Raw genomic sequence first — 20,319 nt, 5'->3', positions numbered from 1 at the left:
TCAACTAGTCATCAGATGTACCCCAGTGCTCATGAATGGGCAATTCTCGCCCTGGTGTAAGCTTCTGCAGTGCCTAGAGCCGACTATTGCATTTTAACGAACAAATAGAACACATTAATAGATGGTACAGACGGGCAAAAATCGGGGCCTTGGGTTATCAGAATCCATATTATTAGCTGCATGTTCACATACTCTCATTATCTGGGCCGTGCTGAAGGGGTATCAATCAATATTAGGGTAGACCAAAAGGCTCAGTTTCTCTCCTCCCAGAGTCGGTTGACCTCATCGGCAAGGACTTGTGGGTTACTGCCGCCGTCGGCACAATCTCTCCATTCGCCGCTGTCGTGAATACACCAGACCTTCTCATCCAGACGCACCGTACAGCTAATCTCTGCACCGAGACTAGATGACCGAAGCGCACTATTCCGCAGGAGAGCAAGTCCGCTGGGAAGGGGGCCTCCGTTTTCACCACTATCGGGCTCATCATTCTCCTGGCTGGCACACTTGTTTAGAGAATCGAAATCAATCCCATGTTCCAAGGCACACTGGTGCACAAGCTCGCGCTCCGGAATGCGCTCGTAGTCATTAATCAAGCAGTTTGCAAAGCCTAGCGACCGGATTATGGGGGTACGAGGGTATGTTTTGGGTAGTAGGGATTCGTCCGCGGTGGGATGGAAAGGTAGGTTCGCCGCGCATAGCAGGAGCATATCTCCAATACATTCGCCTGGGCCGTGCATGCACTTGATCTCGGAGGAGTCGTTCGTTACGCTATTCACGATTTATTGTTAGCAAAGTGGCACCACGGGTTGGAAGAAGGGAGGTCTTACCTTGCGATAAAAGAAAGCTGGAAGTTGACCTTATCGCTGATTTGCTCCATGGCGGGCAGCACCAGCTTTTGGAGACAGGTCTGTGCATCGGGGCACTTGCTCATGATGTGAGCCTCAAGCGGGACCTTGGTGTCTGCCCGGTGCGTGTCGCGGAGTGATTCCTGGTCCGCTTGTAGTTGTTTGTTGTATTCTTGCCATGTTTGGTCTGGTGAATCAGGGGTAAAGCTATTTCTGGAGGTATCCGAATCTGCAGATCCCGGAGCATCGTGTGTTCCACATGCGGGCCATAGGGATATTCTCGGTGACAGCTTAATGAGCAAGTAGTAGCAGATCAGGAAGCCCACGGCAATCACGATGCGGTGGGGCGGGATGGATCTGTCGCGTCGGGACTTTGAAGGTGCCCCGTTTGGGTCCGGACCGTCTTGTGCATCCCCAGAGTGAATGGGTAGTTTTTCCATGGCGTCTGTCATGGCTTCTGTTGAAATATTCAGATAAATGGGAAGTTGTCCACAGGGAGAGAAAAAGCGCGTGGGGAAGTCAGATGAGGCCTAGCTCCTTCCCGCCACCGTTACATAAGGTGGTTTGCCCGCGCCGGGCCACAGCAAACCGACTGGATGTTATTCGGGAATATGGGCATTCAAAGGTTCAGCCTTAACGTCTAGAAAAATGTTTCATTTGTTATGTCAAAACAAGTGGGACTTTTTGCCAATCTATGTAGATACATAATCTAGTCGAGTCCCGCATAATGGCATCCACGGTACTTTTCAAAAGCACGGAACTTGGCGGAAATAGTGAAACCTAGACTCTAAGTGGCCCTGGAAAGTGACACTGACTAGTCGTTTCATGATGGCTGTATTGACCACCCGTCTATTATTGGCATCTTGGCATCTATGAAGCTTCGAAAAAGCTCGCCAGGTACGCCATCAATGAAGTTACGTCAGTCCATCCTCGGTTAAATCTCCTGATGCAGTCAAGCGCTCACAGATTTTGAGGCAACTAGTAAAGTTAAGAGCACGGATCCGGATCCACTGCGACCCTATCAGATGGGTCAGCGCACCGAAGTACCGCTAAGACCCTAAGCTCGTCGACACTTGCCAGAATAAGTGTCCTGTGTTCAAAGTGCAAGGAACTTGTCTTGCAAATGTAGAACAGCGCGACTGGTCAAAGCGATCATTCTGATAAAACCAGCATCGGATATCAAGTACCGAAGCATCGTGCAAGGGCCGGCTCCAGATAACACGCGACAGTGACGACCCTCCCAAATCGACTCGGCAAAATGCGGTTAAGATTTTGGGCGGAGCCTCCCAAGAGCCACCGAAATGGCGTCCAATTCAAATACAACTCCGATCTCGGAGACTTTCGAGACATGTTGGTCCCCAGGCTTTAAACTTTTGTGTCTGGCCTTGAACCAAGTCAATCGAACAAAATCCCCGCCCCGGTTGAGCAATGTTTAGCGCGCTCAGCTCGGTTCCGTGAGGCTCATCCGCTCGTCTTAATGCGCACAGAGGCCCAATGACGACGAGCAGGTGATCAATTCGGATGGAACGCCCCAGTAGGAAGCTGACGGAGCTCGGTGGCTGGACGCCAGCGAACGATCGAGGCCCGGGTGGAGGACAAACCCACTCGTTTCGTATGCACACGGTTATTTCCGAGTTCTCCAGGGCACACCAGATCGATGGGGCTCCTCGACGAATGGCGCGATGGAAATATGACAACTTGGCACGTTTTTCAAGCGTGATCGGGGGCTTACCCTGCCCTCGTGGCCATTTTGAGTCGCGGCCAGTGCGCTCGGGTTTCTAACGCCCGCTGAACGGCCAAGAAGTCATGAGGGGAAGGAGATGAGGAGGGAGAGTTGTAGCGGGCTTGCGTCCGATGTCCACATCATGTCCACCAGGGCGACTGAGGCGTCAGATGGCCCGGGCAGGGTTACATAGTTCCCGTTTATAAATGGAGAGGGGGTTGTATGAGGATGCAGAGTGGAACGGCTCCGACCGCGATCGACCTACACGTTGTTCTTAGTTCCCTCGCCCTGGAGTAGATAAGCCAGTCTGTTCCCTAATTCGAGGCGTAGGGAGAGTTTCAAACGGAGAGGGATATCCAATCGATGACAGAACGACCGGGATTTCCAACTCGTCCACGCCCCGGAAAAAGAACAACGTCACATCGCCTCGTGTCCTCCGACGGTCGCATCTCCAATGATCCTTCTCTTTAAAAGTGGCTAATTTCTCACATTACTTTGGTGTGTATCCTTGTATCCTTTCCACCTAGGTAAAACAAACTCTTGATGCCCGAGGACACCTGATCGCTCCCTAGCTTACAATACCAGGGACCCCATGCGCAGGGAGCGGATCCACGCTAATTTCTCGCCCGTTAAAATCAATTTAAATCTCCATCTCCCGAACCATAAACAATCCCGGGTTTATGCTATTTTTCTAAATTTGAATTTGCATTTGCATTTTCCAAGCCAAAGTATACGCGTGCCTCAGGCACTCCAAAAGGGATACAAGACGGCGATCGCCATTTATACCTGGACCCTCCCCTGATCCCTGATCGCATTCCCTGGTTTATTTTGATTTTGCTTGACTCCATCGGTCTCCCATTCCCCCTTCGCAAGATTCCAGGGTACGTAAAATCCATGACAGCTGAAGATCATCGTCCAGGTGTCTCGGTCCTGGCATGATCGTCATCCTGCTCCCCCGCAATGCTTCCTGACCGCGTCACCAAAATGTTCTCACCTCGTCCCTTTCTTGCAACCTCACTGACTTCACCAGTCCCCTTGGGCTTTTGACTTTGTTTTTAGCCTTCGGGCCGCTCGCGGTACTTGCCTCTGTGATCGTGTCCTTTCGGCGGTACCTGCGCATTCCCGAGCTCCGACGTCACCACGTTGAGAATACGGCGGGTACTGTGAAGGGCACGATCTGTTCTGGCTTTCCCTTCTTTCCCCCCGTGGACACGACCTCCTGCCGTTTGATAAGGATTTTTTTCTTATCTGGGGTTTCACCCGGCTACACCGCTAAAAAGGTGATGACTACATTCACCACAATGGCATCCGTCAATTCAATATCCGAGAAGGACAATGACGAGGAGCGTGACACCATGCAGGACGACGTGATGGAGGACGAGTACCAAGAGGATATCAGCTTGGAGCTGGATGCTTCGCAACGGGAATACCTGGAGTATCACCAGCGACTCGACGACTTCCTATCACCCCTGTTTTTAGAAGAGGCGGTGTTGTACAGACTCGCGCGCCGCTTCTCCGGTACATACCGCCATTTGGCCCTGACTTCGGATCAGCAATTTTTGCCGACACCCGTGACTCAGCTGCCCACGGGCGAAGAAACGGGGCGATATCTGGCCATTGATGTGGGTGGCAGTAATCTCCGAGTTGCGTTCATCGAATTACTAGGTGAGGCTGTTGACTCCGATGTGCGGCCCACGGATGCCTCGGAGAGGTCGCGCCACACTATTCGCAAGGCCCAGCGCCAGCGAGTCAAGAGGACTTTGGAGCGAGCCTGGCCGATTCAGGAGCATCTGAAAATGGACAAGGCCGAGGACTTGTTTGCGTGGATTGGGGACTGCATCGCTGAGGTTGTGGCGGAGAGTCTGACTTCGGATGCTACCAGGAAAGACATCCCTGCAGAATTGGATATGGGCATCACCTTCAGTTTCCCAATCATGTGAGTATCCCAGGATTTGACTGAATCGTCTGTCAAAGAAATTGAGATTCTTTATGCGCCGGTACTAACTATTTTCAGGCAAGAATCGCTGGCTGAGGCTACGCTGATGCCCATGGGTAAAGGCTTTGCTATCACATCTAACCTCGACCTGCGGAACATTCTTTTGAATGGATACGAGAAGCACACAAGGAGACCAGACGATGAAGATGAGCCTTCATCCAAACGTCGGAAGCTCTTTGCTCTGCCCAAGTTGAAGATCCAGGCTATCACGAACGACACTGTTGCGACGCTGGCCTCGCTCGCATACGCAGTCAAGTCTTTACCAAACAGCCGAGTCGCCATGGGTATTATTGTGGGTACTGGATGTAACGCGACCATTCCGATGAAACTCAGTGAACTACACGAATCCAAGGCCAAGAGCGTCAATGCTATGGAGCCGTCGGCCGTCGAAACCATAGTGAACACCGAATGGACCATTTCCGGTGCAGCACCACCGCTTCGAGAACTGGCTATTACGACCAAATGGGACGAAGAGCTAGATAGGGCTTGTGCACGCCCAGGGTTCCAGCCATTCGAATACATGACCGGAGGTCGATATATCGGCGAGCTGATTCGCTTAATTCTGTTCGACTATCTGACCAACGTGGCGGGTCTGTCGAAACGGTTTCTCCCTGCAAATCTCATTCAAGAATACGCCTTGACAACAACCTACATCTCCGACAACGTGGCCCGAGCCCGATCCGACCAAGACCTCGCAAAGGAACTAAACCGATCTCTTCCAACACCCGAGAGCAGCGACTGGCGCTGGGACGCCCGCACCGCTAGCGCATTCCGAAAAATTGCTCGAACAGTGCAGAGACGATCGGCCGGTCTGATCGCAGCAGCCGTGATCGGCCTGCTAGCCTGCTGCCGAGAAATCGAGCTGAAGGAAGACAGCAATAGCAACACACCCGAGAACCCCGCCTCACCCCAGAGCAACGGCGAGATGCGCGCCCCCGACGCAGCCGCTGCGCCGAACTTCCGCAGCAACAATTTCCACGGCCACATCGTCCCAGTCCTGCAACCCACACCGGCAGACTGGCAGTCTGGCCCTGAGGAACTGGTTGTGGCCTACACGGGCGGTATTATCCAGCACTACCCGCAATTCAAGGAGATGTGCCAGCAACACATCGATCGGCTTATTATGCGGACTGGTCCGCAACGGGGAGGGAAGTCGGTGTTTCTACGAGAAGCCTCTGACGGTGGTGTCATTGGTGCAGGCGTTCTGGCTGGAATGGTTGTTAGCAAGTAGAATATCTCCTTTTGGCTCGGGCAAGTCTGGATTTTGGGTGGAGTTTTTCGATTGAGGAAATAGTGTCGCATGGGATAATCTCCTGTTTTATCTGCCGTGATATGGATGATCCACATAGAAATAATTACGATATATTTCTGTCTGTGCAGAGGCTCCGCAAGGAATTTTCTTTTGACTGAAGTCCTTTCTATTACGGTTCTCTATCATGCCCTTGTGGCCTGTATTCTACACAAAACGTCTATAGTAGTATAATCGTTTTGGAGATTTCAGACCCGGGGGTCCGGAATGTTGATATCAAATTCCAGCTTCGACACAATCAGACACTGCGTCGGTACATCCCGCCGGCATTACAGGGTCTGCCCTTCACACGGCTGATCCAGCATACCCAAGAGATTGCGATAGTCAGTATGATGCTATCAAGTCCCTAGGAAGGTCAAAATATCACCCCTCGCAGAGACACGCCATCAAGGACGGGTCGTGATATGATCGAAGGACTATCACTGATAAGTCCCGGATTGATTGCGCGGCTCCACTGAAAGCAGCGTCATGAAGAATGCTCGGCGTCCGAGGTACCCGGAATGCACTGGCAAATGGCACATGATCCCTTCACATCAAGATCGCCAGAGTCACCAGGTAAGCGGAGAGTTTGTTGCCCGGGACCGACAGCGGCGAAGCCAAATATTGTCCAAGATCGTGGATTTGCCTCACGGCGAGAATCCGGAGTATCAGTCCCTGGCGGAACCTTGCAAGCCCGCCTTGGCGCATATCAGCCAAGCGCGCCTAGAACTTTATCCGTCACCGATATGTTTCGAGGCGGTGGGTTATTTCATGATTCGGTATCGTATGTTTGGAATGGCCGGCGCATTTAGATCAGTCGGAACATGTTGTTGCGCACGCTGCGTTTCATGGCATTCGGTTTGCCATCTTCGTATTCGATTCCGGCTGAGCCTCCTTCTCCGGACATTTTCTCGAGGCGCTCGCGGAGCTCTGCGTCGGCTTCGGACACGCTTTTGGTGTTGGTGTCGTTTGGAGTCGGGGATTTATTTTGGGAGTTGGGTTTGGACTCGTTTTGAGGGTTTTCGGGCTTTTGTTCAGAATTCGATGATTTATGATCTGCATGTACTGTCAGATGATATGAACCTTCCGTTGGCAATTGCGTTGCTTCTTTCGACCACTTGACGTACCTTTAGATGCTAATCGCGAAGAGGCTGAAGAAAAGGATCGGTTCAGAGACCGTGACGGGACGAGGGGCAACCGACCCCTCCTAAAAGCGTTGCTAGAGAACAGCAACACCATTCTGTATTAATTTGAAAAGTATCAAGCAAAAGCTGAAGCTATTCATATTGACGCGGGAACCTTTGACGTAAATGGCGATAAGCAAAGAGCCCCGCACGTGACCTCACGTGGGCGATCCTCCCCGCGATCGACCGGCCTTCCCCAACTGAGCATTAGACACTCACCTCGCCCTCGCCGCGTCTCTTCCAACTCGCCCACCTACACCACCAAGATGGCTACAGTGGCTTACTATGAGCTGTACCGCGGGAGCAGGTAGGATGGCCACCACAAACCGGTGACTTCGGAGCTGACTAGGATGTGACTAGCCTCGGCCTGTCTCTGACCGATACTCTCGATGATCTCATCAACGAAGGCCGCATCGAGCCGCAGCTGGCTATGAAGATTCTTTCGACCTTTGACCGGGTGGTCACTGAGGTCCTGGCGGACAAGGTCCGCGCTAGGCTTACTTTCAAGGTGAGTTGTCTTGCTAGGGACATACCCCGAGACCAAGCTACAAAGCGACCGAGTTTGGGTTCGCTGGTTTATTGGAACAAGGGCTGACTTCTGTGCTCTTCTTTTCCATCTTTCAGGGTCACCTCGATACCTACCGATTCTGCGACGAAGTTTGGACGTTCCTGATCAAGGATGTGACATTCAAACTGGATAACCAGACCCAGGTCACGGCAGACAGGGTCAAGATCGTCAGCTGCAACAGCAAACGACCCGGGGAGGCATAAATGGACATATTCGTTGCGGCTGCTGGCGTTTACATGGGGTGGTTGCATGGCGTTTTACCGGGCCCTTGATCTCGGGGGTGTCTTTTCCGGCGTTTACAGGATTTGCTCTGTTGCATAAATAAAATGTCGCTATCATTGCAGATACCCAACCAAATTGAGGTTTACCGAATATGTCCTTGGTACTGTACGCTAACATTCGAGATCGGCTTCCTGCAAACAAAGAACTTGTCTCTGAAACACTAGGCCGAAACACGCTAAGCTTGATGTTGGTTACCTCAGATAGAGGCCATAGTTCGCTGACTTTGTGTGTATGGCACTTGCAACCCGTTGAAAGTATAAAGCCAGGGAAATGATAAATGCTTCATTGCTGACAAATGGAACGTACAAATGATTGTATCATAGCGAAGGCTCTCAATTAGAAGCCAATAAAGTGAGGATGGTCCTTCAATTAGCTATGCACAAATATTCAGTTCCGCCGTTTCCCATTCCCGTAAGGCACTAGATTTGGCCAGAGTCTCGGGATGATCAGGACCTATGACTCGTTGCTGCTTAGCTACGCAGTCACGCAGCAAAGCGATAGCGTTGGCATTTCGGCCGATAGATTTCCAGGTGAAAGCGAGGTTGGTCATACTCGTCAACGTAGAGGGATGATCCTCGCCGAGTTTGGTCTTGCTCGTCTCTACCACCTGCACAAAGAGATGCTCGGCCTCCTCGAATCGGCTCTGATCCCAATACGTCGATGCTAGATTGGCAATGCTCGTCAGCGTGTCAGGATGGTCCGCGCCAAGCTTTGTCTTGCGAGTCTCCATGACCTGCACCTCGATCTTCTCGGCCTCCTCCCACCGGCCCTGGTTCCAGAGGGTCACTGCTAGATTGGCTATGCTCGTCAGCGTGTCTGGGTGATCTTTGCCAAGCGTGATCTTGCGTTTCTCCATCATTTGCACTTGAAGCTGCTCTGCTTCCGCCCACAGGCCCTGGCTCCAGAAGGTCACCGCCAGATTAGCCATGCTCGTGAGCGTGTCAGGATGGTCCACGCCAAGTTGAGTCTTGCGAGTCTCCATTACTAGGACCTCGAGTTGCTCGGTCTCCTTCCACCGTCCTTGGTTCGTATACGTCGATGCCAGGTTGGCGATGTTTAATAGCGTAAACGGATGATCCTCGCCGAGTGTGATCATGCTTGTCTCCATCACCTGCACCTGGAGCTCCTCAGCCTCTTCCCACCGGCCCTGATTGCAGAAGTTCGCCGCTAGGTTGGCTATACTTGAATGCCCATCCTCAGCCTCACTATCAGGTGATTCCATTGGCGCTAAGGAAACGAGGCGTCGCATCTTGCGACATCGGCTATCAGGGGTGGCAACTAAGTTGGCCAATATATCGCATCATGAATGATTCTCCAGTCGAATGTAGCAGCTATTTCGCGTATGTCTTTCCGTTCGACGATTGATGAAAAAGCGGTGCGGATTCCAAACACACTCCTCTGAATTCGGAAGAAGGGGGCAATGATGTATACCTATGAGACACATAATATCAGGTCATGGTCATATTTGTTTTACCCTGTCGGTTATTTTAACTTCAAGTCTTGACAAACAAAACTGTACAGCACTGATCAGATGCGGACTAGTCATTTGCACCATTATTTTAGTATAGGACTGGAAATAATTTCCTTATGTAAACGCGGGAGCCAACTTCGAATGCTAGTGTACCTGAGGTGTAGATATCTTGTGTAGGGTCAATCGCGGCAGGTGACCTCATCTTATCGGCGATCACAACTCCTTTTCTCCAAACTCTCAGTTACGAACCAGGACTGGCTCACGCAACCTCTCAGAAGTTGCTCACTGCAGCATAATGCCTCGGACTTTACCGTGGCTGCTGGAGCAGAAGAATGAAACGCGCGTGAAACCGGAGTTCACCCCGCGCAAGCGCGTCAAGCGGGAGCTGAATTCTGACCCCGACAAAACACCCAAAGCCCCTCCGGTAGAGAAGCGCGACTTCTTTAGATCCTGTGTGTACCATTCTGTCGAACAGACCGCGAGATATTGAACTAATCATGACCCTCACTCAGCGCAAAGTCCACCTACGTCTCCAGTCCGGCCATGTCCCTCCGAAGAGTGCGCCCAGACCCTCAATACCTCCAAATGGATAGGAGATGCTAACAGAGACCGCGCAGATTCCTTATTGAAGGCTTAGATCACGATGATGCCTGGATTATGGTCGAAGATGAATTCTACGCCATTGCGCAAACCTTCACTCAGCACTTGCACTATGCGGAATACGTTCGACGGAAAAAGGAAGCAAAGGCTCAAGGTGCCGCGGAGATCGCAGCGATAGCTAGGCCCACAGATGGCAGAACACCAATTTCAAAAGAACTGAAGCAGAAAAAGGAAGCCGAGGCACTGGCGGCGCGCCAGAAAGCCGGACTCGAGCAGATAGAGGTTCAGGACGACAAGGACGATAGCGATGATGATGACGACACTTGGGCTGGCACCCATTTGCATGGTTTAATGGCTAGCCCGAGGAAGTCCAGAGCGTTGGCTGGTTTACATACGTTGAAATCTTCTACGAGAGCTGCTGCGGGTTTTGGACAAGCGCATGGTTCACAGAGCGATCGGAGGCAGATGGCCAGTGGATCTCAGGCTTGCTCTTTATCGCGAGCTGTAGAATCACACCGCGTCGAGATTGATGAGGAGACGGCGTCGAGCGAAGACGATGACCTCGATGGGCAAACTTCCGCGACTACTATGCCTTCACGACGAGTGGAAACCCAGGCTCCAGCTCAAAGCTCAGAAAGATCAACTACTCCTCCGGTTCGACCAAGTCATGGCAAGAGCACATCTATGATAGATAAAGGAAAATCAAGACCGCGGCCAAGCGCCAAACCGAAACACGAATTTAAGTCGAAAGTTCAAATGTTATTCGACGGCCTCGATGAACTTCCAGAGCTATCTCGGTCCAACACTTCCATCTCTGCGAAGGAAAGCAAGCCAGCCTCTACAAACCAAAGGCCCGAGGTCATGACCGGAAAGAACAATTTGGAGTCCAAGAAATCCCGCTATAATGACGTTCCAACTTTTTTGATGTGATAGTACATTCCACAATCCTCCTCAAAACACATTATATCCCGAGCGATACAATCTAAATATCCTTCGGGCTTTCTTCCGCTGTGGTGTACATTTCCAGCTCGTTCACGGCCTCTCTCTCGGGGCTACTCGCTGGTGTCGATGACCGAACAGGGCTAAGCCACCGCGATGGTCTCAGACGGTCTCGGAACCGGGTCGTGACAGTTTGACGCTCATCCTCCGGACGTGGCTCTGGATCTTCTCCTTGGCCGAAGGCGGCTGCTCCATCATCTCGATGATCGTATCGTCCTTCGCTGTTTCGCGGCTCTTCTGGGACGTCAGGGTGCTGTGATGGTTTTGTCAGAACTGATAGCTCGACTGGGTTTTGCTTGGGCGACAAGACTGACTCGGCGTCCGAGAAGCAAGCTGGCAGTTCTTCCTTGCGGAAGTTGGTTGGGGGTCCCTATGCACGAAGTTCTGTTAGTCTGTCTCTCCAAAAGCAGCACGACCCGAGATCAACGTACAATTTCAAGGATTTTTCCCTTGTCACGGTTGAATGGTGACTTGATGCACCGATAGATTTGTCGAAAGCATTCCATTTTGATTGTGGTATTGCTGAACCGTGGATCGAATGTGAGATCCACGAGCGTTGATGGAGGGCGATATCGATTTTCGCGATCGGGTTGGAAAGATGGGTGACCTCGGTCGTTGAGGACAATGAAAGACAAACGTAACGCTTCGGTGGTGAAACAAATGCTAAAGGGCGACAAACAATGCGAAACGAGAGACTGGCGATGAAAATGCCGAAAAATGAAAGAAAAGAAAGCAAGACTGAGCTGCAGACGCTATGCCATTGATGGGCTGGTTGGGAAAGAGAAAAAGCTCAAATGCGGCCAAGCTACGGTACATATAGAGGAAGTGCCGAGCCAAGTGCCAGACGCCTGCAGTATGCACATCCATACTAACCCCGGGTTGTCAGGGACTGATGAACGAGCCCCGCTCCTGCAGGTTAAAGTAACCTGTGGCATGGGCTAGGGCCACTCGGTGACGGGACTCGGGAGGAATCGCCTGGCAAATCCCTTTCATGGGTCTGTGACACATTCCAGTCTGTTTCTCCCCTGCGGCTACGGTCTAGCTTTTCCTGGGCCTATACCGGATTGGCTATGAGATATCAAAGCGCCGATTACTCGGAGCCTTTGGTACTTATTTCGGTATGCAATATGCAGGTACCATCCATGAATTTTACGGAGTACAGCCACGGTCCCTTGAATCTCCGAGTCCCCCAGCTATCGGTGCAGCACGCCCCATTATAGGGAAGGCCACTATGGACTGCAGGCTGCAGGGAAGAAAATGTACGGCAACCCGTGCTTGAGAAGCACTCGACATCCAGTGGAGAGAGTGGAGAGAGTCCGCCAAAAAGAGTAAAAAGGGTGAGAGAGGCCCAGTCTCGCCTCGTGCCCCAGAAACGCCATACTTCATTCCTGTCCCTGTTCGGGTTGCAAGTCCAAATTATTACTTCCCTTTCTAAGGTCTGCGTCCCTGCAGGATGTTTCGATCGGGACGGCGTCGAGACACGCGCGTTTGCCGGATCGGATATGCGCATGAAAGGAGAGCGCGACTGCCGGTTCAAGGCGAGTACCCTTGAGCCTCCCTTCGAGTTCAGTGGCAACTTTTGGTCGGAGAATATGACCAATTTCAATACAACTGAATCCATTTAAGTTCATTGTTGCCTGTCGCTTTGTGGGCAAGGGCAAAGTCAATGCCTATCGTAATGCACTGTCGATCGCGTATCGCTCGCGGTGTCGATCGATCCTGAATTCGTTACTGACAGGGATGATCAAAAAGCTAATGCCGGTTGGGTGGGATGTGCTGTCTTTCCACTGCTACAGCCGATAATGCTCCGACTTCGTTTACACTTCGGTATACTTGCTTGAGGCGCGAGTCTTCTAGGCCACAGACCACTGCTTTGTGTTCATAATTGTAAGATCTCCTTGTAAATAACCCCTTAATTCTTCGTGCCTACCTAGCTCAGTCCATTATTCCCGTACAAGGGGCACTCACTTTCCATACAATGACTCCTTCATCTCTGTGGACACTGTGGACCTAGGTCCCTAGCCCAGGTATCGCCGCATGAAAACCATAAGAATCAGCGCAAACTACGAAAGCTTAATTTTATTCCTTGCGGGCAGCGAGGCTCAGAAAGGTTCGTGTATTTTTCGTTTTTTCGCATCTCCCTTGCTTCGGAGCAATGCCGAATCCAACACCTCACAAAGGCTACACCGGTCGGCCCCGGCGCGCAAACTTGACGCGGGAACGCATTCCAACTTGGCGACGATAAGAGTCGATTCCCTTAAGACGAGATACTCGACACTGCAGCTTGACAATCTGAATTATCCTGTTTCGAGTGTATGGTACCGGCACCTGGACTAGTGCTGTCACAGAACACCCAGCCCTAACTTCGGAACACAGGGATATCAGCAGCTTCGTCATAACAGGGAACCAACTTCCTATGTTGGAAGCAAACTCAATACCGTAAATTAATCTTTGATAGTTTCATAGTTCACAAATTCAGTTCGACACTATCGACCCCATGGCTGCTAGGCAACTCAGTCGCCATGTTGCCCTACCCGTACCGCAGAATGATTGCGTTGCCAGCCACTGGTATGTATGTAGTGGAGCACCGAGTCGCAACGCAGGTTCCCCTAGATATGCTGGGCCATCTGAGCCCAGATATTTGTCCCGACCGTTTGGTTTACGTTGCTGCATTCTGGCCCTCCATTCATCGAAAGTTCCACCTCTCTCCCAGGGATTGCCGCTTTCGGTATTTCCTCGCGGAGGGCGTCCATTCTTCGGACTCCGGTGGTCTCCGCAAGGGTGGTGGACTGTACTGTCCAATTTCCTTCAGGAGGGTGTGGTTTTAAGGGTTGACGTGACAAGGATCGTTGTCTTTATTCTTGTTTTCTCTTTTTGCTTCGTCATTCGCATCGCTCCTGACGTCTTGTTAGGCCCGCCAATTTCGATATGAAGCCCGAACCCTTTCTAAATGTGAACTATATACATAGTCACTTTTTCACATCGCATTCACACTTCATTTGGGGTAATTCTTGATGTGGTGGCTCTTCAGCTTGACGAACTGCTCGAAGCCAAATCGGCTCAAAGTCACACCGCGGCCGGAGTTCTTCCATCCGGTCCAGGCCAGGTCCTGTAAAGAATCATCAACAAAACAGCACTTCCTGAGGGGGTATACCCAATTGGGGGAGGGTGTAATGCACGTACCGGACTAGGGAAGTCAGACCGATTCACAAACACAGTTCCTGCTTCAACACGTTCAATGAGCTTCTCCGCCGCAGGAACATCCTTGGTCCAGACACTAGCAGTCAACCCGAACTCGCTATCATTCATCCAGCGTACAGCCTCGTCATCACCAGAGACCTTCATGACAGGAATCACAGGTCCGAACGTCTCTTCCGTCATAACGGTCATCTTATGACTAACGCCAGTGAGGAGCGTAGGCTTGACGTAGTTGCCATTGAGAGGGAAGTTTTCAAACGTAGCATTTTCAGGAGTTTCGTCCTTAGCACTCTCCTTGATTGCATCCGCGACCTGGGCCAAGATAGCCTTCTTTGATTGCTTGGAGATCACAGGACCAATCTGAGTTTTTGAATCTGACGGGTCGCCGACACGGTAATTGCTCAGTACCTTCTTGATCTCAGCAACGAACGCATCGTGGATCTTTTCGTGAACGTAGACGCGCTCAATCGCGCAGCAGCTCTGTCCGCTGTTGAAGATCGCTCCATCTACAATCTCTTCCGCTGCCCAGGCTAGATCCACGTCGTCTCGCACGTAGGCTGGGTCTTTGCCTCCGAGTTCCAGACCGACATTCACAACGCGGTCTGATGCTGCCTTCTGCACGGCCAAGCCAGCTGCGACTGAGCCGGTGAAGCAGATGTGGTTCACCTGTGGTGAGCGAACCAACGCCTCTAGTAATGTGAAAGATCCGCAGTGTAGATATTGGAGGACGTCCTTCGGGAGACCTGCTTCTGTAAACGCTGAAGTAATCTGTTCGACGATGGTAGGGGTTTGAGGCGAGGGCTTCAGGATGACAGCGTTGCCGGCCAGAATGGCGGGAATCAAGCTGTTCACGAGAGTAAGGTAGGGATACTAGAAATATAGCTTTTTAGGAATTCAATCACGCTCGCCCTGCTACCAGACATAACTTACGTTCCATGGGAAGATAACCAAAACAACTCCCACCGGTGTGCGCTTAATGTATCGCCGGAAACCCTTCTCCTCCTCACCAGGCACAATACCCTTTTCGCTCAGCACGTCGGTGCTGATTTTGGCCAAGTACCTTCCGCGCTTGATTGCTGTCAAGACCTCAACGCCGGTATAGGCGATGGGCCGACCCATCTGCTCGGTGACCTCGCGAGACAGTTCATCTTTCTTTTTCTCCAAAACATCCAACGCCTTTTCCACGATCTTCTGTCGCTGTTCGAGAGTGCTATGCTGTGAGAAGGAGCGGAATGCCGCCTGGGCCGCCTCGGGAATACGTCGTAAGTCCTCCGCCGAGACGCCGGTGCGGGTAACGACGGGCTCATTAGTGGTGGGAGAAATGGTCGTGATAGTTTCTAAAGACATAGTGACGATATTTTAAGGAAGTTGAAGTAGGAATGCGCAGTTGGGAAATATGAGGGGAAGTCACGTTATCCCCTCGGCGATGAAGTCATTGCATTTGGAGCTATTTACAGAGAAACATCTTTCACCAGACGAGCACCCGCCCACGCATACAAATAGTTGTGTTGGTACCAATTGACACTTTTTCGTTAGTGAGATTCTTTTAAGGTTCTTTAAGAGTGACTTACAATGAGGATCGCCCCGCAATGCGGGGGAAAGTCGCCCATGACCCGCCGAGGATGATGTTATGCTTCCCGTCGAAGAAGTCCGCTATAGTCCGGTCAGCATTTGTTCTAACAAAGTTCCAAGACTTTTATTGGTGTCAACTCACAGGTATATCCTGGATAGATTTCCATGGCTTTAAAGCCCTCATGTGGCAAAATCGGGGAGCTGGTCCACTCCCAAACACCGCCCATGCCACCCTGACCTGCAAGTTTATCGCCATTAGGTGTGACCGGAACGGGGTGCCAGTGCTTAAAACCAATGTTAGAACCTTCAAGACTCCGGAACAAAGATGGCGAAGAATGGCCAACTCCGTTGGAGGAAGAACTGCTGGCACCGTTGCTGGAAGCACCGTTGCTGGAAGCACCGTTGATTGCTCCCATCTGTGCCACACGCTGCTCGGCGACCTTTACACCATTAGAAGTGCCACGAGGAGCACTAGCTTGGAGCTTATCCGAATATGCATAGATGCTTTTGGCCTCCTCAAATGAAGGGATGCGACATCCCATCCACTTAGCGTAGCTTTCAACTTCATCGTAAGATGACATCAACGGCCAATCCTGCGCTTGATCAAGAGGAACAGACCCAAACACAGTCTTGACAGCAAAATTGGCCAAAAAGTCCTCACTTGCACTGGGGCTTGACTGGGTGATTCCATTGGAGATCGGGTATTGCTCGTCCTTACAGACGAGTACCCATGAAGCAGGATACTCCCGAAGACCGTTGGCCTGCATGTACTTGGCATACTCTCCGTTCGTGATTGGTCGAGCCTGGGCTTCAAACGCATGCACCGAAATAATTCTTTGAGGCTTTTCATTATCCCAGCCGAAAGATTCTTTGGGCATGGCTTTGTCGTTGGGGTCATCCAGGCCGACCGTCAACGTCTGCTCCGGAATGTGGAACCAGGCGTTGGGCTTCTTGTTCTTCTTCGCCATCCATGACAACTGTGCAAAGTCTGGAGGATCGGTTCCAATGGGCGGTAGAATTCTGTCACTCTGCAACAGCATGTAAAGGAAGGTCTCTAGATGCATCGCCTCGTGCTCGAAACCGATCCATAGAGCTTCCCCGACGGTTCGATCTTTCAGAGCTGATCCGTTCTCGAGGAGAGAGCGTGCCCTCCCTCTCACTCGCTCTTGGTAATCCAGAATCTCGTCCAGAGGTGGCCATTTGTCAGGGATCTCGCTGTGAGAATGGCATTGCTCCGGATTCTCAACGTCGGGATCGATACCACGCTCGAAGATCTGCTGGTAAGACTCAGGCTTGGTGGGCTTTCCGCGAGAAGCTCGAGTCATATGAATATCTGCTACTATTAGTATGAAGCTCCACGTTGGAAACATAGCCAGACATACCAAAGAATGTCGGTATATGGCCGAGATAGAATATCAGTGCATTTCGGAGCTTGATGGGCTTTGATAGAAGATCTTCACGAAGAATCATAGTCTTCGTCACAATATCCCATGTGGTCCAGAGAGATTGGAATTCCTCGAGACTTGGAACTGTTTGACCCGCGTACTGCGAAGGCTGAGTGGGGTGCTCAATAGTGGCAGGGGACAGCATGTGGATGTCTAGAAAATGGTCAAAACCATGTCAACACGAGACATCAGAGACGACCTACGGTAGGTATCGGAAGAGTTGCCAAATTCAATCTGAGGAATTAATCCTGCGCGGCGGCAGAGCGCATCTCGCTCATCTCGTCCGTATTTGTATGCCTCCTCGAAGATGAGTTTCTCTCCTTTCGGAATTGTGACATCTTTGATGGCCACATCTACCTTCGCCACGTAAAATGCTTGGTGTCGACCTTCGAAAGAGTCATAACCAGTCAAGATCTCCCACTCCGCCGGCTTGAAAGCTTCAAACCCGAGAACGGCATTCGCGTGGGCCAATCCATTTTCATAAAATTGGCGGGTGATTCCCTTGGAGTCATTGTAAGCCTTGAAAACCCTTTCCGGATTCTTACAAGCATCCAGTCCGATAAGCAAAAAGTCGGACGGTTTCAGTACTTTGGCAAAGCCACCAAGGAAATCCGCAGCCTCAGACCGACTGAAGTTGCCCATGGAGGATCCCATGGACAAAACAACTGTCGGTCGTGTGCAGCTCTCGGGTCTCTTCAGCCAATCCAGAGCATCGTCGTATGTACCGTGAAGGCCATGAAGACCGACATAGCCGAAGTTCTCCGGGGAAATTTCAGCAAAGGTCCGCTGCAGTTCGACCAGAGAGAGGTCAAGAGCATAGTAGTCCACCTTCTTCTCCATCCGTTCAAATTCCCGCAGGAGAATTTCGACCTTGCGCAAGTTTCTAGAAAATGTCAGAAGCTGAACGAGACACGGCGATCCAATCTCGAGTAGTCCTCTGGGCTACGGATCTGGAGTGCAAGGACAACAGACCCACTACCAAGCTCTACCAGTTGTGCGTTTTCCGGGATTCGCTCCACGATCCTCCTTGCGTGTGTGGTCAAAACATCGATCTCGGCATTGGTGAGGTAATATTCGTCCAAGTAGGTAATTTTCTCGAATAACTTCAGGCCCTTGGCGTCATAGAGCAAGAGGGTAGGAAATGAACGTCTCTTGCCCTTGGGCGGATCGATATTTTTGAACAAATCATCCTCGAGAGAGAACTTCATGTCATCCTCATGGATGTTAACAATGTTGACGGCGTCGCCATTGAGAACCGCCGTTGGGGACATCTTGTCGTAGGCACTAGTAGGCACTAGAAAGCACTATACAGGGGGGTCAGATTGGTAGCTTCAAGAAAGGTGGAAATGTAACAAGGGGAAGGTACCCGATTTAAAATCTTCTCGGAGAACGAGCTTCCAATCGTATGCTTTCGCGTTGAGAGAACCTCGATCGGCTTATGAAGCCAACTCTATGACGAATGATCACAGCGCAGGGAAGTGGATCCAAGGTAAGACAGAATACAGCCAGTAGCATCCGGAAAAATGGCTACACGAGGAATGCAAACAAATTAAAAGAACTAAAACGCAGACTAACGGGGTAATTACGCAGGGCTTGATGACCGATCTAGTCCTGAGTGGCTTCGTGACCCGGTTTTGAGCCGTTGATCATGTTTGCACCCAGGAACCCCGCAAGTCTAGATCGCGCATCAGCCAAGTGCGGCACGGTTCCAAATTATCAGATTGGACCAATCTGAGGTTGACTCATCCGAAACCTCCCGTCTGACGTCGAGTAATTCCGCTCGTCTCTGCGCAGCCAGTTGGGGCGATCGAGATGTGGGGATCTTCACGGCTGTGAGGTCATAGAGCCGTTGCACCGTTTGCACGTTTGCATGTTTGCATTATTTGTTTATCCAGCCTGTTTGCACCATTTGCTTTATCCACTCCCATCCCCATGCCATGTATGCCACGCTTGCTTCAACTGCTGCACTATTTACCTTTGTCCCCATCGGGAGACTGTGGTGTACCCTCGAAATCAGATTCACCCCCGCATACGTACACAACCATCTCTCGGAAAGTAAACCCATCGCCCTTCCAAGTTTCGGGGTTCTCTGGCCTCAACTTTGCAGGGATAACAGGACCGTCGGAGGTCCGCAAGTTAGCTGGTCATGCTAGCGCCGCCCTATAGGTACCTGACCACGCTCAGCCCCGCTTGTCATCCTCATGGTATCTTCGGTGGGTATCATCCACTTTTTGGGACGTCGATTGGATGGTGTTTTAATGCAACACCACAACCATTCGTTTTGATAACTATCTTGACAGATCAGAGTGGAGATAAATATGTCCAGGTGATCGCCGACGGCTAGTAGACAGCAACTCTGGAAGCAGCCGTCACCGAGCTCTTCGGGGGCACCATCTCGGCCATCTTGCGAAAACAGAATGCGAACAGCGTGAAAGACGCTCGGTGGGCGGACAACGACGCAATTGACAATGGGTGCCGTTTTCTCACAGTATCTTCCTCCCTGGAACACACCTGCGTATCGAACCGAGGCCTTGAAGAGAGCTGATTACTACATCCGGTGGATGAAGATGTTAGAGTTAAAGCAGGAATTTGATGACTCGTGTCACCCGACTCATACATGATCGACCAACGAAGAGAGAACGGAAGGACTGCGGCTGGGCCAAGCTTGTGACAGAGGCATGGTTGGAAGACGTCGGCCGGATTAAGCGTCGTGTCACAACCAATGGGAGGATATGGGCGTAATTCAAGCTATCATTGCGTCCCTCCACAATCGTCCGGCATTAGTTTCTCAAGGTGAAAAGTTCGTCGTCGCGTACTTTTGACACCGAGGAATGGGATGAGTCTTTGCAAGACAAGCTAACTGTAATGTGTCTGTTTTCATAACCAAAATTCAAGGTTCATTGGGACAGACTGGGAGAGTAAATGGACCCGTTGCAATGTTTTACGGCAATATGTGAAAACAGATTCCCTTTCGTACACTTACGAATTGTTTCCCAGGCCGTATCATAAACCGCACTAATCCGTATTGGGTGACTTTACAGATAACCCCTGTTAAACCGTATCGTGACTTTGATCGTACGGGAAGACGCGCGCGTGGCATGAATCCGCCCTGAAACGGTGAGACGGAGAGGCAGGAAAGCAAGACGTC

General features: G+C 51.2%; 9 protein-coding genes across 9 annotated transcripts; 3 read left to right on the top strand and 6 right to left on the bottom strand.

Moving 5' to 3' along the window:
* Positions 1-251: 251 nt before the first annotated feature.
* N7498_008396 (GILT family protein) lies at positions 252-1,285 on the bottom strand (the record flags this gene model as incomplete). Its single annotated transcript, XM_058455458.1, has 2 exons — positions 252-768; positions 828-1,285. 2 exons carry the CDS (start codon positions 1,283-1,285, stop codon positions 252-254), a joined length of 975 nt encoding a protein of 324 aa, XP_058305446.1.
* A 2,584-nt stretch (positions 1,286-3,869) lies between these two features.
* N7498_008395 (hexokinase family protein) lies at positions 3,870-5,795 on the top strand (the record flags this gene model as incomplete). Its single annotated transcript, XM_058455457.1, has 2 exons — positions 3,870-4,504; positions 4,583-5,795. The coding sequence occupies 2 exons, from the start codon at positions 3,870-3,872 to the stop codon at positions 5,793-5,795; spliced, it is 1,848 nt and encodes a 615-aa protein (XP_058305445.1).
* Positions 5,796-6,660: 865 nt separating this feature from the next.
* N7498_008394 (uncharacterized protein) lies at positions 6,661-7,091 on the bottom strand (the record flags this gene model as incomplete). The annotated part of the gene is made up of 2 exons (XM_058455456.1): positions 6,661-6,908; positions 6,980-7,091. 2 exons carry the CDS (start codon positions 7,089-7,091, stop codon positions 6,661-6,663), a joined length of 360 nt encoding a protein of 119 aa, XP_058305444.1.
* A 211-nt stretch (positions 7,092-7,302) lies between these two features.
* N7498_008393 (transcription initiation factor IIA subunit gamma) lies at positions 7,303-7,807 on the top strand (the record flags this gene model as incomplete). Its single annotated transcript, XM_058455455.1, has 3 exons — positions 7,303-7,343; positions 7,397-7,544; positions 7,661-7,807. The coding sequence occupies 3 exons, from the start codon at positions 7,303-7,305 to the stop codon at positions 7,805-7,807; spliced, it is 336 nt and encodes a 111-aa protein (XP_058305443.1).
* Positions 7,808-8,259: 452 nt separating this feature from the next.
* Positions 8,260-9,108, bottom strand: N7498_008392 (uncharacterized protein; the record flags this gene model as incomplete). Its single annotated transcript, XM_058455454.1, has 1 exon — positions 8,260-9,108. The coding sequence occupies one exon, from the start codon at positions 9,106-9,108 to the stop codon at positions 8,260-8,262; it is 849 nt and encodes a 282-aa protein (XP_058305442.1).
* A 544-nt stretch (positions 9,109-9,652) lies between these two features.
* Positions 9,653-10,887, top strand: N7498_008391 (uncharacterized protein; the record flags this gene model as incomplete). Its single annotated transcript, XM_058455453.1, has 3 exons — positions 9,653-9,809; positions 9,870-9,915; positions 9,975-10,887. The coding sequence occupies 3 exons, from the start codon at positions 9,653-9,655 to the stop codon at positions 10,885-10,887; spliced, it is 1,116 nt and encodes a 371-aa protein (XP_058305441.1).
* Positions 10,888-10,939: 52 nt separating this feature from the next.
* Positions 10,940-11,462, bottom strand: N7498_008390 (uncharacterized protein; the record flags this gene model as incomplete). Its single annotated transcript, XM_058455452.1, has 2 exons — positions 10,940-11,326; positions 11,388-11,462. The coding sequence occupies 2 exons, from the start codon at positions 11,460-11,462 to the stop codon at positions 10,940-10,942; spliced, it is 462 nt and encodes a 153-aa protein (XP_058305440.1).
* A 2,489-nt stretch (positions 11,463-13,951) lies between these two features.
* N7498_008389 (aldehyde dehydrogenase family protein) lies at positions 13,952-15,501 on the bottom strand (the record flags this gene model as incomplete). The annotated part of the gene is made up of 3 exons (XM_058455451.1): positions 13,952-14,065; positions 14,140-15,024; positions 15,085-15,501. The coding sequence occupies 3 exons, from the start codon at positions 15,499-15,501 to the stop codon at positions 13,952-13,954; spliced, it is 1,416 nt and encodes a 471-aa protein (XP_058305439.1).
* A 104-nt stretch (positions 15,502-15,605) lies between these two features.
* On the bottom strand, positions 15,606-18,442 carry N7498_008388 (DUF323 domain protein; the record flags this gene model as incomplete). The annotated part of the gene is made up of 6 exons (XM_058455450.1): positions 15,606-15,678; positions 15,726-15,807; positions 15,869-17,059; positions 17,109-17,324; positions 17,375-18,054; positions 18,144-18,442. 6 exons carry the CDS (start codon positions 18,440-18,442, stop codon positions 15,606-15,608), a joined length of 2,541 nt encoding a protein of 846 aa, XP_058305438.1.
* Between the last annotated feature and the right edge of the window lie 1,877 nt (positions 18,443-20,319).

The sequence above is a fragment of the Penicillium cinerascens genome (assembly GCF_028974065.1).
Source record: "Penicillium cinerascens strain IBT 15544 chromosome Unknown scaffold_4_segment0_segment0, whole genome shotgun sequence".
In the NCBI taxonomy this organism is placed as follows: domain Eukaryota; kingdom Fungi; phylum Ascomycota; class Eurotiomycetes; order Eurotiales; family Aspergillaceae; genus Penicillium; species Penicillium cinerascens.
The sequence above is the reverse complement of the archived record's forward strand: the minus strand, read 5'-3'. Positions and strand labels throughout refer to the sequence as shown.